General features: G+C 37.7%; 1 protein-coding gene across 1 annotated transcript; it reads right to left on the reverse strand.

The window, feature by feature from the left end:
• Positions 1-4,254: 4,254 nt before the first annotated feature.
• LOC119796460 (MOB kinase activator 1B) lies at positions 4,255-15,515 on the reverse strand. The gene is made up of 6 exons (XM_038305022.1): positions 15,230-15,515; positions 12,704-12,870; positions 9,005-9,098; positions 7,130-7,263; positions 5,706-5,869; positions 4,255-5,594 (listed from the first exon to the last, which is right to left on the reverse strand). The coding sequence occupies exons 1-6, from the start codon at positions 15,241-15,243 to the stop codon at positions 5,517-5,519; spliced, it is 651 nt and encodes a 216-aa protein (XP_038160950.1). The 5' UTR covers positions 15,244-15,515; the 3' UTR covers positions 4,255-5,516.
• Positions 15,516-16,585: the final 1,070 nt, after the last annotated feature.

Here is a 16,585-nt window from a genome sequence, read left to right on the forward strand (position 1 = left end):
GACCGGAAGTGGTGGGCGTGTCATTCAGACCCCCGGAAGCAGCTGTTCACCCTCCTACATCCGCTACTTCTTCTTCTTGTTGAAATTTTTATGGCGGTTTGCAAAAACGTTAGGTGAGCATTACCGCCACCAACTGGTAAGGAGTGTGGACCGCATGGCATAAAAAAAAAAAAAATATATATATATATATATATATATATATATATATATATATATATATATATATATATATATATTCTGTTATACATTTAATCTGTTTCAAAAACTCAAATATAGCCTAATATCCTCTGCTTCCTGACTCCTTTTGCAGTAAATCAACACTGTCAAGTTTAGTTTTTATATTCCTAAGTTTCCTAATTAACTTGTTTCTCTGAACCAAATATTTCCTACAACTCACTCCAACTTCTGCTTCACCTCCCCACCCCATATGAATGCAAACCTGTGGCCAGATATTTTTTTTATTTGGCTTTATCACAACTCAACAATTATACAAAAAAGTAGTGCATAATTATGAACTAAAAAAAAAATCAAAAGACACCTGTTTAAAAAAAAAAGAATTGTGACTTAATATACTTAAATGAAGTGCAGACAAAATCCTATCATTAATCAATATATTCTCCCTATATTTAGTTTAAACTTAATATAAATAATTGCACAAATGTGCAGCTGTGACTTTAAAAAAATCAGTATGGGCTGGATTTTAGGTGCAAAAGTAATTTTTTCTCATTTTGAATAAAATACCATTGGGTTAAGTTTCTCCGGTTTACAGAATTTAAACCAGGGGAAACTTAACTTATTCCACTTCAGAAGTTATGGTAAGAGCATTTTAAAGGACAAAAAAACTTTTTAAACATAAATGTAAAGGGTTTTTTGTTGCGTTTTTAAAAAAACATTTTGGTGTAATTACTGCTTTGAGTGAGTTGCTCTGTAAGATAAACATATTTTTTTAAAGTATCTGTACTCCAGTTATGATTAATCACTTACTAAATTAAAGATCATCATAAATCTAATAATCCCAATTAATCCGAAGAACCATTTCAGCCCTAAAATAATAATTCTGTAAACTTGACCATTACGTGTTTCGTGTTGCCATTTCATTTTGATCCAAAAGCATCAATTTTAGCTGTAACATGACAAATGTGGAAAATTTGAATGTTTCATTAATAATTTCATTCTTATATCAAACTTATCCATTTTCATACAGAACTAAGCGTTGCATGGATAACACTGTCTTGCATTTTTGCCATCTAAGATATTACACCATGTATTCTAATTAATAAAGTGGCATTCATAAGCTTTTAATGGATTTCATTAGTCCATGTGTGATGAAGTAACAGCATCTCTGTTCCAATCTAGTCTGGCTAAACTCAGGGTACACAGTAAAAATACAAGATTCGGCGAGTCAAGACCACCTTTATTTGCCTTGTAAACAGCATAACCAATTCAGTAGCACTGAAAATCCATATCAAGCCATTATTTACAAACATCTCATCAATTGATAAAGTAAAGAGGATCAAATGGAGGCTGGAGGTTTTGTTATGGGCATTTCATGAGGATGACCGGTTATTCTATTACACGTTAGAGTATTTGCTGACCAGTAACATTCATATTAATTAGATAAGAAAGTGAAACAAACATCTTAAACATGTAAAACATGAGTTTTCCAATAACTGAATAAAGGAGACGAAGCAGCCTCTAAAAAGACTCGATGTATTAATTTAACAAAAATCCACCACTTCATGCTCACTTAGAAATCAGTCAACCCTCAATATTTACAAGTGTGCATCATTTTTACTTCCAAGAAATTACTGTTATAAAACGTTCAAATGCCTTTTTTTTTAAACTAAATCAGACAGAGAGGGGTTTCCATTTCTGTCTGACCCAAATTCAAGCACTATTAAGAAAGTTTGTATAAGATTCAGAATACGAAAGCGCCAACTGGTAATCCTTTTAGTGTTGTTTTCAGTCATTGCATAGCAACTAAACTTTGACATTAGGAGAGGGAGCATGCTTCGGCTAGAGAAAGCACAAAAGTATTATAATTTAAAGAATAGGAAGAAAAAAAATTACACATACAGGTGCTGGTCATAAAATTAGAATATCATGAAAAAATAGATTGATTTCAGTAATTCCATTTAAAAAGTGAAACTTGTATATTATATTCATACATTACATACAAACTCATATATTTCAGATGTTTATTTTGTTTAATTTTGATGATTACAAATGACAACAAATGAAAATCTCAAATTCATCATATCAGAAAATTAGAATATTACTGAAGACCAATAAAAACAAAGGATTTATAGAAATGTTGGCCAACTGAAAAGTATGAACATGAAAAGTATGAGCATGTACAGCACTCAGTATTTAGTTGGGCCTCCTTTGGCCTGTATTACTGCAGCAATGCGGCGTGGCATGGAGTCGATCAGTCTGTGGCACTGCTCAGGTGTTATGATAGCCCAGGTTGCTCTAATAGTGGCTTTTAGCTCTTCTGAATTGTTGGGTCTGGTGTATTGCATCTTCTTCTTCACAATACCCCATAGATTTTCTATGGGGTTAAGGTCAGGAGAGTTTGCTGGCCAATTAAGAACAGGGATACCATGGTCCTTCAACCAGGTACTGGTAGCTTTGGCACTGTGTGCAGGTGCCAAGTCCTGTTGGAAAATGAAATCTGCATCTCCAAAAAGTTGGTCAGCTGCAGGAAGCATGAAGTGCTCTAAAACTTCCTGGTATGTGGCTGCGTTGACCCTGGACCTCAGAAAACACAATGGACCAACACCAGCAGATGACATGGCACCCCAAACCATCACTGACTGTGGAAACTTTACACTGGACTTCAAGCAACGTGGATGAAGTGCCTCTCTTCTTTTCCTCCAGACTCTGGGACCTTGATTTCCAAAGGAAATGCAAAATTTACTTTCATCAGAGAACATGACTTTGGACCACTCACCAGCAGTCCAGTCCTGTTTCTCTTTAGCCCAGGCAAGACGCTTCTGACGCTGTCTGTGGTTCAAGAGTGGCTTGACACAAGGAATGCGACAGCAGAAACCCATGTCTTTCATACGTCTGTGTGTGGTGGTTCTTGAAGCACTCACTCCAGCTGCAGTCCACTCTTTGTGAATCTCCCCCACATTTTTGAAGGGGTTTTGTTTCACAATCCTCTCCAGGGTGCGGTTATCTCTCTTGCTTGTACACTTTTTTCGACCACATCTTTTCCTTCCCTTCGCCTCTCTATTAATGTGCTTGGACACTGAGCTCTGTGAACAGCCAGCCTCTTTAGCGATGACCTTTTGTGTCTTGCCCTCCTTGTGCAAGGTGTCGATGGTCGTCTTTTGGACAACTGTCAAGTCAGCAGTCTTCCCCATGATTGTGTAGCCTATAGAACTAGACTGAAAGACCATTTAAAGGCTTTTGCAGGTGGTTTGAGTTAATTAGCTGATTAGAGTGTGGCACCAGGGGCCATCAATTTTGAACCTTTTCACAATATTCTAATTTTCCGATATGATGAATTTGAGATTTTCATTTGTTGTCATTTGTAATCATCAAAATTAAACAAAATAAACATCTGAAATATATGAGTTTGTATGTAATGTATGAATATAATATACAAGTTTCACTTTTTAAATGGAATTACTGAAATCAATCTACTTTTTCATGATATTCTAATTTTATGACCAGCACCTGTAAGCATAAGGAAACCTTAGTTGTGCCCTACAGCTAACCTCAGAGGAAATCGATCCGTTTAACATTCATTTGGTAAAATATGAGGAAGGAGATACAGCAGGAAAAATCAAAACTACACAATACTGTTAAGAATTCAGGTTTTTAAGACTTAGACCCTGATAAACATTTCCAGAGGTTTCTATAGTTAATGAGACATTTATTACCTGGATAAAATGTGAGACTAAAGTGGCATTTTTCCAGATGGAATAAAATAGGCTGTAACAGAGGGAATAACGGAGGAAAAACCTCCTCTATAATTCACATGTCTGGACTAGATGTATGGATAAAAAAAAAAGAAGAAAGAAACTGGACAGGTTTTCTCTGGAAACTGGCTCGAACGGTATGTTTCACAGGGAAACATACTCTAAAGAAAACCATTTCTATTGTGAAACACGTTGGTGGCAGCATCATGCTTTGTGGTTACCTTTCTTCAGAAACACCTTTGGTTTCTGGGTGCCTGCATGAAACAACAGTCCTTTTCGTTCAAGACTCTCACAGAAAGCCGTCTGGGTTCTTTTTAGCATTCCAGTGAGTTCAAATCAACAAAAGGACGACCTAAAATGTTGGAACGGCCCAACCAAAAGTCTACACCAACAGATCAGGACGCGGCAGGGCTTTATATACCAACTTAAAAAATGGCTGCTGAAAGTAAACCCTAAAATGTTTTAAGACAGTAATAGTTTTATCTCAGAAATAATTAATCATAGATCTGAAAAACCTGAAGCTATAACAGTACTGTGTGTGCTTCTCACAAAATTCAACATATTGCAGAGAAAAACATTCAGGCAAGAGTGGTTAGAAAACTTGTTCAAAGTGCTTCATGGCTATCCAGATACCAAGGTACAGTATGTGGTGTCATCTGACTCAAAATGCTTACAGTTCTCAAAAACGGTGGAGGTTAAATATTTATCTGTATCTATCAGCAGGTATGTATGTACAGTTTAAGGTTTTGGATCCGTCGCGAAATGTTTCTACATAAAGGTTTCAGGTGGGTAAACTAGCACACAGGGACTTGTCACTAGACAATCCTAAAAGCTTATTATTAGTCCCTGCTCTAAAATGACAAAAAAACAGCTCTAATCTCACTTCTATATCCTTTAACACATTCATTTAATCATCACCCTCTCAAGAGCACACAGCAGGGAGACTTTCCAAAACAAGATATGGGACAGGAGGGAGAAGTCAGGGCTATTTGGGTTTAAAGGGAGGTAGGTGGAAAATTTTAACTAAGCTGATCAAATATGGCCTTAAATCTTTTTACAGTTCTCACTGTTGATATAGGGCGACAACGAGCCGTGCTAGGCACTTAGGGTTCTTCTGTACTGATGGCAACAAGACTCAACTAAAGTCTGACCTTTTAATTGAGAATGAAATGATAAGAGTAAAACTATTGAATAAGCTTCAAAGCTGGCTCAAATCTTCCCCATAAAATCTATACTGTCCCTCTCCCTTATGAGTGTGTCGAACCATCGGAGAAAAGAAAAAGAGAAAATGAAGGAACATACAATATATGTCTCTATAATCCTAAATCATTGTGTGTTGATACAAGGGATTATTCTCCATACACCTAAATGTTTTTTTTCTCTGTTAATTAAATCTGTAATCCCTGATAAAATTAGTCCTGGTGCCTTAAACCTATCAACAAAAAAAAACCCAGTCTGCTTCCTGGCAATATTAAAAACATTTCCCCCTTGGAAATCCACGTAGTTTATACTGCATACATATAGCCAGGGTGGGGTTGGGTATCTGTGCAAAAACTAGAACAATAAAATACAAGTTTGCATTGGTGTTTATCTATCCTTAGTGGTCAGCTTCTCAATCAGCTCCTGGAGTGGAGCCAGCTCTTTTCTGTCAATGAGGTTGAACTCCTTAAAAACACAGAGAGAAAAAAAAAGACAAAAGCAGAAAAGTCAGGAAAGGCTTTTAATCCATACGGGCAGATATTTGACTCATTCCTTAAAATATCCGAGACTCTTTACCTGAACGAAAAAGATGAAGTGTTTGAAGGATGTGTTGAGGTGGGCCTCCTCTTGCAGCTGCATGACGGAGTCAAAGTGCTGGTGGTAGATGTGAGCATAGACCCTGAACAGGCGTTTCAGAATGGTCTTCGCCACGGACATGAAGTTGCGCTTAAAGGGAACGCCTTGGAAATAAAAGACAGATCATTTAGGTCTATAAGGAGAAATACTTTATACAGAACTTGCATGGCTCTGAAGTCAGAACTCTGGACAGAGTGTTTAGCCTTCACCTTCAGAGGCTGTTTCTTCTACACTTCACAGTCACATCACCCCGATCGATATTTCATATTTGCCTTGAGGTCAAATTAGGAAACTTGCAGAGTAGCAACTATTTTGCAAGGCGCCCATTAGATTTAAAACCCTAAGAGTTGGTATGGTTATGAAGCCTAGGTATCCGTTTAGCCCAGCTCACAGGAAAAGCAAGAAGGAACAAGATCGAGACAGCATGTTCCCCAGGATTGCAAAAGTGTTCGCTGGCAGGCTGCGGCATGATCGGGGGAAAGTGTGAACAATCATGACAGCAACATGTTAAGCATTCATCTCCAGGATGGAAAACACCTTCATGTTCAGACAGACCTCTTCTATTCTACTGCGATGTAGATCAGAGACACGTTGGGCAAAACTGAGCACAAATGCACACAAAGAGTCTCTACGGATCAATTATTTAACAAACCCACTAAAATAAGAACAGTTACACTGCTGCTTACAGCTAAACTGGGCTTTACATTTATTAATTCATCAACAATCATACACCTTTAAAGCTAAGCGGCACAGCTAATTAAATGTTTGATGCATTATGCTTTGCACACAGGATGCTCCAGAATACCACACACCCAGAGGAGGGTGTGGACGTCATTCCTGCTCCATGGATAAGAAAACGGATCCAAAATCTGTTGCCTGAGGGAGAGAGTGTTTAGCTCTTCCCCTCAGATGGACACTACAGCTGGCATTTCGGCTGGGCGCCAGCATCTTTAAAAAAATAACCCCACCCTTAACAACACAGGCCTCAGCTGGTAGGGGCTCAGACACGACTGGATGTTTCAGCCACAAATTACAGAACATGAACCTTTATGAAGTCCCTCATGCAGAAGCATGAAATGTACCAATGCTAAAATAAACAGTGTAACATGGAACTGCCTCCATGTGCAAAAGAGAATAGGGAACTTAATGAGTTTCACTGTAAACATGAAGGCATCATAAATAAGATGGGTCATGTTTACTTTATAGGTTCAGGATTTCCATTTTATTAGCTGCAGCATCAGTTTATTAAGTGGAAAAAAAACTATTTTCTCTTTCACAGAACTTTATTTTCCAGCAGCGACATGAAAGCAGCCTGTAGAATAAACCGTTACAGAGAAAGGAAGGAACCAAGGAGCAAATCCTACCGATCTTTGAAGGGAAAAGCGTCTCATCATCGAGCTGGTCCTGCACCCACGTCATGAGGTAATCAATATACTTTGGAGCTGAGCATTTAATGGGTTTCTTGATGTTGGTTCCATCTGCCCAATGGTACTCATACCTACGATAAAGCACAGCAAAAACTTATGTTTCATTCTCAGAATAAACTCGTGTGAGCAAACATAAAGAGGAAAGAAAGACCTGGATAGCCATCAGATGTTAATTCTTAGCAGACCTGGCGGAAGTTAATGTAAAATTGTCATCACAGTGCAGAACGCCTGGTGAACATCAGCTGGCGAGGCAGCAGGATGAGTTGTTAGGTCTCTCAGATTGGCTGATGACCATTGTAATAAGTCAGCATCATTATTAATCCTCCAAATTACTTATCAGTGTCTTTTTGGTTGTTTTTGGACATAACATTATATATAACCCCCCCCTACTAGAAGCAGATACTACTACTAATGTAGTTAAAGCATTTTAAAGCCTGTACCATCCATTGTTTAGCTGAAACCTGCACTCTGTTGGTGGCTGCAGGTTTAAATCCTCATCAGTTAGCCTTTTCAGGGTTCCTTCGGCATCAGGCAAGTTAAATTCAAGACTTTTCAAGACTTTTTAATGCCACTTGAAATAAAAATTAAGACCAAATTCACAAGAAACACAAGAAAAACCTGCTTGCGACAACTTTACCCAAAGGTTTATTTTAACATAAACAACTGCACTAATGTTTCAAATTTTAAAAAGCCTCCCATACAGGAAGAAAGCCAAAAACACACAAATGACATATATTTTAACAATTATTTAACTGAATTCACAAACTTTGTTTTAGCAGGGAACAAAACAAATCTGTTTTAAAGCCACAACATAACCAGTGCTAAGTCTTTTTTGCAGCCATTTTTCTTTGTATAATTTTCTTAGTATGTTTGATTTGGTGATAAGTGGAGGCGGTGCAGAGACAAGGGTGGAACAAAACTGAGAAATACCGGCTGTTTCTCGGTAACTCGATTTTGACACTTTGTGTTTCGCACTTCGCATGTGCGACTCCACTGCCTTAATTCCCATCGTTCCAAGGTTAAATGACTTCTTGCACAAAATCCACTGAGCCTCATATATGTTCACTGGTTTTAGCCATGGAGAAAACTCTTGGCTGGAGCCAATTTTGGTTACATTTACACTTGCTCATATTTTCCAGACAAACAGTAAATCCCAAATGTCCACATTTATTTTTGCCTTTAAGTCAAATAGAGACTGTTAATCTGAAAACTGCACAAAACATAAGGAAAAGGAATAACACACACGGCCAGGGACCAGTTTAACCATAAACAAATCCTTGGCAATGGTTCCCAAATGTGGATTAACCTGCATTTGAATGCGCATGCAATTGTTTGCATGATTAAAAACAGTTTGTTGCATATTTGCGACACTAGGCATCAAGGGGTTAAAGGTCAGGATTTTATCATAATTTTTTTTTGTTTTTTTATGGCACTAGTGGCTTTTTTTATGGATGGTAGGCTGACAGGAAAGGGGGTATGAGAGAGGTGGAGAGACACAGGCCGGATTCAAACCCGGGTCACCCGGGTCGAGGACTAAGGCCTCCATACATGGGTTGTGAGCGCTAACCACTGCGCCACCAAGGCACACCCACGGCCAGGATATTATTCTGTATATGGAAAAGTATAGAAGCAATGGAGGAAAAAAAAAGTTTTCTCTTTACTTTTATTCATATCAAAAAAATGAAGAAATGTATTGGATTCATCTGTTAAACAGGAGCACAAAGGATGTACCGTGTTGGAAGTGATGCAGTTTGAAGAAAAGGGAAATCCAGATGATTATTAGAAAGCAGTGGATGTGATTGGTGTGCTTACTTTGGACCGGCAGACATGACTGGGCAGCTTTCCTCTGTGCAGAAGTCTGTGATGGTTCCATACAGCATGTTGATCTGGTTGAAGAAATCCACCGCTGTGAAAAGAAAAAGGGCTGAGAATCAAAGCAAGTCTCTCTCCGCTCACATAGGGAATCAACAAACACTAGGGATGCACCGATCCACATTTTTTCACTTCTGTTTCTTGAATTTGGATATCTGCACATCCTGATACTGTTCCGACACAGAGCCGCTTGTTTCTGTTATCATCATCACTGTTGTATTTTTAAAGAAGCAGTCATAGATCCCCCCTTAAAAAACAAGTATGATATATAAATGTACATGTTTATCCCAAAAGGAAACCTAAAATAAAAATGAAAACTGTTTTTGAAAGGACATTTTCAACCATGAAAAACAAATATGCAACTCTAAGGGTTCAAAATGACTGTATTGATAAAATCAAAGAAACTTTTCTGCAAATCAAGTGATTCTTTACCTTTTGAATTTTATTAGAGAAAATGACTGAATGCATCAGTCCCGATGGATCAGATCCGTACAGATATTAATATCCGATCAGGGCATCTTTAGCACAGACTGCAGCCATTTATGAACACAAAAAAGGTTTAAATCTGATACATGATTCAAGATTTAAGCCTCGAATTATCGTGCAGGAAAGTGAATCATCCAAGCAAATCTCCTTAAATTTTAAGAAAAGTTTTTTTTTTAAAAACATTAAGGTAAAATAACTTGTTTGCCGTTTCATTTTGCTTAATCAACCATTTTACCCAGTTTGGTTCTTTTAAAGACATTTTCTAAAGAAGGTTGAATTATTTCAACCATAAATTCTTCCTAAGAGCTTAGGTCATTATTTATCATCATATTCCAGCTTTGCTCTGGCTGCCAACTGCTGCAGTTCTCCAAAACACAAAGATTGAGCCAAATCACATTTACCAGCTGAATTTGTTGCTATAGTCAACGTATTGTCATGTGTGTTTATAAAGATAAGAATTAAAAAGGAAATATTATTCATCACAGCAGATGGACTTATGGTTACAAACAGTGCTGCACAACAGCAGACTAAACGACACGCTGGTGTTGACAATTTCAACATTGCTATTTATTATGATCTCCATCACAGCTCTTTATTTTCCATCAACATAATTTCTGCACCAATCAACGTCAGCTTAGCATCTGGGATCTATTTTCAGGTGTCCCCATTTCTTTATATCTTACTGACCCTTTGCAATAACCTGGAAGTATCCAGATTGATATGTGTAGAACTGAGCTGAGTTCTATGTAATGAATCCAGGATGGCTGCCATTCAGTCTGTCCATGAAAAGGAGGGATATTTAGTACAATACTTCAAGCTGACTGGTGATGTGCCAGCTAGTACCCGCCTTCAATAATACGCTTGCAGCCAATCCTAGCAGCAAACTGTGACGTTTCAGACAGGATTCGTCTGCAGCTTCTTGAGTGTTTTCACAACTAGCAGAGTGGACTTGAAAGCACAGCCATCTTTCCAATCTACAAATTCACAAAGTGCTTCTCTTTGCTCCTTTTTTTTAAACGAGAAATTGTTGCAATTCTAGCTAAAACCGGTCAATTGCAGTATCGACAGCTGAATCCTCCAGCGTAGCTATGATTGTAATGCTGCAGCAAGGCCCTTCTGAGTGTCGTCATTCCTACATGTCCCGCCCCTAAAAAACATTGCTGGCATGTCACTGGGCCGACTCGCTGGTTGTTATGAGACAAATGTATTAGCGGGAGTGTCTCAAGATGGATTTGTTGTGAGACTGAAAACTTAGATCTCAAGACAATCCAGCTTGCAGTGCAAGGTTACCTCTGAAATCACATGTGGCACAACATTACGTTCACACAGCAGCCTGAAGTGACCCAAATCCGATTTTCTGGCCCATATGCGACCTGAATCTGAATCTCTTCATGGCAGTCTGAACGACACAGATCCGTTTTTCCAATGCGATCCAGGCCTTTTGGCTATGTGGTCCTGAATCCGATACCAATCATATCTTTGTGTCTGAACGGTCAGGTCACATTCATCCGACCTGAACGCCATTAATACCCGACAAAGGTCACTATTCTGGGTCTTGCTATGAAGAAGCAGCAAGAAAAACAACAACCATGGCGGGTGATGATGCGGAGAGCAGTATTTATGTTTAACCATCTTGAAAAGATTGTGTATTTATGGTTGGGAGAGATCGCTAGATGCGCTCCGGCACTACCATCCATGTTTACTTCCGTAAACATAGAGCACGCTGGCCTGTGATGTTACTGCGTCCTCTACTGCACATGCGGGACACTTGCGTTGTATGACTGTAGTTCACACAGGTGATCACATACAAGTCGCATATATTTAGATATGTGAACGGCAACGCAAAAAAAGCGGATTTCACAAAAGAATCGGAATTGAGCATCAAGGCCTGCAGTGTGAACGTAGCCTTTCGCGCTAATCTTGACACATTGCTGTTACAATGGTTGCTTCCTGTTGGGTTCATTCAAGGATGTTCAACAGCAAGAAGATGCTCCCGCTGCTAACCAACAATCCAGGAAAATAATCAAACTCGGTTGGAGTTGAACGCTAAATGTCAGCATGAACCGTACAGCTTGGAAACTTCACCAACAGAGACCGGCCTTTGGAAACATCTAGAATCTGCTCTGATCATTTTGAAGGCAGGGTGGAGTGTCCAGGTTCAGAAGGATTCTCCAGACAGCTGGTCTGTCGAGCAGAACTGGTCCGGGTTTTTTCCCCCCCAATAAAATGCAGCACTGTTACCATGTCTATGCGCAGTGCCTCAAAAGGTTAATGTGGTAGTTTGCATTTTATTGGGAGATAAAAATGTCGCCTCCCAATATGGGTAAAAGAACAAAATAGGAGTGGGCTAAAAATGACAAAAAGTAAGATGACATTGGTGCAGCAAGGAGTAAAAAATAAGTTTTGCTGTTTCAATAGAACCAAAACTTTACAAGTTGGTGCTTTAATTCTTTAGTTTAAAAAAAAAGTTTGCTCTTATTTAAAAGTTGCCGTTCCTAGTGTGTCAAACATTTCAGTGAGGTACTCTAATGATCAGTATTCAAACAAAAAAGGCAAATCTGGAACGATTATACTCTATATAAAAAGAAACAACATATATAATAAAACTGCAGCTTCTCATGAGCAACAATCATGTGAAAAGTCCGTTAGCTGTGATGACAAGAGGAGTGACCGCTAGCAGCACATCTATAGCAACTTCCCTTCATTGTGAAAGTCAGGAGAGCTTGTGCAACAAACTCTAATAAAAACTACATATCAGGATAACAGTACGGTGAAAAAAGTCTTGGAACTAACCATTTGCCTGCATGTTGTCTTGCTCAAAAAAAAAAAAAGTGCACAGAGGGAGGAATTTACCTTTAAACGGCCATTTTCTGCTGCTTAGTGGAAAGTAAACAAGGCTCTCACCAAACGGTCAATAAAGTCTATTTAACATTCACAGCAGTCTGTCTGGCATGAAAAAGCCCACAGTCTTTAGAGGGACAGCCAAGATCTGACATCCTGAAAGCCCACTCTCTGATTCATGACCTAGACACTGACATTTCAAAGCCAAGAGTAAAAATGTTTTAAATAAAACAACCGAATAACAGGTGTTGAGATAAAGCCCTTTGAAGCAGAAAAAGGATGAGTCAGAGGAAGGGAAAAGGCAGGACTTACTGTTGACAGCGACCCACTCATTCAAGTCTTCCCCCTCCGGCAACATGACCGCCATGCGCAGGTTTCCACTCCCCAGCGTCGCCTCGGCATGTTTCAACAGCTCGTACTGATGAGAACCCTCTGGGATATTCTTCTTAGGCTTGAAAGTTTTAGATGAACGGTTTCCACTGTGGGTCACGTTGGGGAGAAGACGACAAACAGAGACACGAATAACTCGATGAGAGATCATGACTTTACAGAAACAGAGGGGAAAAAGTCGGCTTAAACAACAACAGAGTCAAGATGTCGGGTTTTTAAACTGACAAAGGAGACGCCGATGCTATAAAAAAAAATCTAGGTGGGGAAAGAACAGTACATCTCTGTGCTTAATGAGGCCATGTTCATTCTCACACTGCCCCATTAAAGAAGAGTCTTTCAGGCATCAAAGCACGGGTCAGAAACAAAACAAAATGCTGGGCTGTTAATTACAATGTTTGCCAAAGCAGATCCAAAATGAACCGAAGGCTTCCAAACAAAAAAAAAAACCTCTAATCGTTTCTCTAAACACATAAAAACCTATTTATCATGACAATTGTTTCAACTAGATTACATCAACATTAGACTTAGACAATTTTTATAGTCATTTTGTATACAAAGAGTGTATAAAAAAACGAAATTTCGCTTAATATAGTTTTTCAGACTGTAAATGAACATTTCCATTCTATAAAGTGCAGCAGTGATCAAATGTAAACAGTGTGGGAGAAAAAAAACATGGTGCAAAAAAATTAAAAATGCATTGATATGGAAGTTCAGGGTATTAATTTTATATGCACTATACAGTGTGTAAGCAAATACTTAATATGCAAGCAAAGCAATGTAAAATAATTCCCTATAATGGAAAAAAAGGAGAGAGGTTGTGTCATCTGAGGACTGGTTGATCAACAAGTTCTAGATCAGAGGGATCTGTAGAAGAGTCGCTCTTTTATACACACACACACACACACACACCTGATGTTAAAATCTTTAGTTGGAGCAATTCAGCCATATTTTAACTGGGAATGAGTATCTACATGAATAGTTTACGACCGTTTCTCGCTTTTTACTCCCAGGATGACTGTTTAAGGACTGCTTGGGTTCGCATGGTGAAGGGGTACTTTAAAAGCTCAACACCACTTTTAAACCAACACCCTATCACCTGGCTTTGTGCTTAAACCAAATGGTAGGTTTTGAGTCTCACTACCACATCAATTAGTCTTTGAGCAGAACTGTGACCTCTAGACAATAATAGATAAGAAGATACAAAGGTTTAAGGGTGGGCAGAGATGAAAAAAAAAACTCATTATGTTTGTTTTGAGTTGATACAAACAATAACTAAATGGTTAATTAATAGTTTTTTAACAAAAAAAATTACATCTAAAAACTAAAGTAAACTCAATTCAAGACAAATTTAGTCATAGTTGTAATAATCTTCTTCAGAGTGCATTTATGTGAAAGCAGCTCATTTTGATTGTAAACAGGTTTTTATCCTCAATGTATCTTAAATCAACCTTCTTAATGTGAAAACAAAGCTAAAGGCTTTGCAACAACACAGAGAATGTGGCTTTTTATAAAAGGGCCAATTTAGAACCACAGATATGAAAGAGATGGTTGTGTGGCTGTCAATGGAAAAGAAGAAATAAAGGATTTTCATTAATTAAAAATAGAGAAAAACTAACCATGACAGTGTATCATTGTTTGCGTTTTATCTAAAAAAAAAATGTATTATTGAAGAAATCTTTCAATGCCATAAAATTATAAGATTGTTCAACCCTTATCTTTGAAAAACAGAGGATGGTAAAAGAGTACAAATGATAAATATATTTATTAATTTATAGTTGATTTTTGGTTACCTTAACCTGAAAGAACAGAGCTCCATTATATTTATAATTCAAGACAACTTTTATTTCGATTAGTTTTTAAGAAAAAGAAAATGTATAATGTTTGTTTAAGAAATGTGATAATAGAAATTACTTTACCTAAAAAAATACTTTTGATTTATGCTTGCCTTTAACACTTTCTTTCATGTACAAATCCAGTGATCATAGCCAGCTTTGTTTTTGTTTTCTTTTTCATGTAATCAAATGGTTAGTTATCTATAAACACAGTCCTTACACAAGAATAAGATCGAATGTGCTATAATCTACCCAAAGCTAATGTTAGCACTTGTTAGCACAATATACGCACCAGCAAATAACCAGGCCACACGACAAAAACTGATTAAAACTCGTATTATGATGATAACAACGTTTCTATAATATCCTGAATGTATTTTTGTGTTGAATAAAGTAAATGGAAATCTGAGTATTTTAAAGATACGAAAATACAAAGAACGCACCCAAAATTAGAAAAAAAAAACGATTAAAAGGCAGATCCAGGAAGTAGTCTAATCCCGTGTTTATTTGATCGCTAGCTAGCTTTCAGCTGTGAAATATCGTCCCCTTTTTTGTCGACAACTAAACCCCAATCAGAAAGACAAAAACAAGTATCAAACAAACAATAATAACTCACAAAAGGAAGCTCATGGTTCCTCGGAGATCAGAAAAAAGGCGATATTTAAAATCAGGCTGAGAGGATGGACACCAGAGGGACCAAACTCTTCAATCTCACTCTTCTTTCCTCGGCCTTTTCAGTCGGAACCAAAGAAAATATCAAATAACTATTGGTGCAGACTTAAAAGGAGAGAGCAAGCAATAGAGAAAGCAGCTTTGTCTTTCGGACACCCCGATATGCCACAGCTGCTCTAGACGCAGAGAAACAAGAAGCAATAGATGTGACTTCTTCAGCAGACACTTCAAGCAGGCGGACCAGGCATATTTCTAGCGTGTGCTGCCACCTACTGGAAGAAAATGAAAATACTGATTTGGAAGCGCTGTCTGAATGCAAAGTGTTGTTTTTGTGTTTGTTTGTTTTATTTTAATCCAGGATATGATTGCAGTAGATATTTAAAACATTCCTCAGAGTCATGTGGTCAGCAGTAACATAAAAAATGGGATCCTAGCAAATCTGAGATAATTTTTTTCTGAAACTCTTTCATACACCCTAATGTTACTCATAGACATATATTTTATTCGCTTTATAACCTCCCTCAGAATTTGTATCTGTTATGATCTGCTTTGTTTATTTCTGATTATTGCACCCACCTATTTTCCATGTCACTTCAAATTAGTATTCAAGTTTCTGTTCTCTGTTTGCTCTTTGTTGGGTTCTCTTGTTCTCCTCCTGGCTCCTGAGTTCTATCTGCTATATCTGCTTTGGTCCTCAGTCTCCTTAGAAATTAACAGCATCCATATAATTCCTGCTGATTTTAGTATTGCAGCCACTTCTTAACTTTATTCTTTTCTTGAACTCCTCACCGTGAATTGTAATTATGCAGTTATAGTAAGAAAATACTAAGCTACTACTTTTGTTGTTGTTTATTGTATTCTTAAAATAATATACATTTAGATAAAGAGGATGAAGAATAAAAGGATGACCTAATATGTTTTCCCATTACTCCATAAAAAAATGAGACAATTTAAAAATCATTAGACCCTCTAACCATTCTGTGTTATTACTGTCACAGATGTGTAGCCAGAAATTTTTTATAAGGCTGGCCAGGCAATAACCAATGTACACTGAGGAGTGGACGAAAGTGAATAGGTGCCAGAACCTAAGGGGCAATCGGTTCAATAGGAAAGTTAACGAGCAAAACATTCATATTTTCAAAATAAAGACAAACTACACTTTCCTACAACCTTTGCTAACAAATAGAAGCATATATAAACATCAATACTTCCTAGATAAAAGGTATAGTGGATAAAATTCTTTCAGGTATGAGTTCTGGGGCGAACATCTTTTCCATTGTTATTACTTACCTCTTTTTCC

The sequence above is a fragment of the Cyprinodon tularosa genome, unplaced genomic scaffold (assembly GCF_016077235.1).
Source record: "Cyprinodon tularosa strain WSP-4 unplaced genomic scaffold, ASM1607723v1 ctg55, whole genome shotgun sequence".
Classification (NCBI taxonomy): domain Eukaryota; kingdom Metazoa; phylum Chordata; class Actinopteri; order Cyprinodontiformes; family Cyprinodontidae; genus Cyprinodon; species Cyprinodon tularosa.

Coding starts and splice junctions, on each gene's coding strand:
- LOC119796460 (XM_038305022.1), bottom strand. Junction 9,099..12,703: donor TGAGTGGGTCGCTGTCAACA/GTAAGTCCTGCC, acceptor TTCTTTTCACAG/CGGTGGATTTCTTCAACCAG. Junction 5,595..5,705: donor ACTTCATCTTTTTCGTTCAG/GTAAAGAGTCTC, acceptor TGTGTTTTTAAG/GAGTTCAACCTCATTGACAG.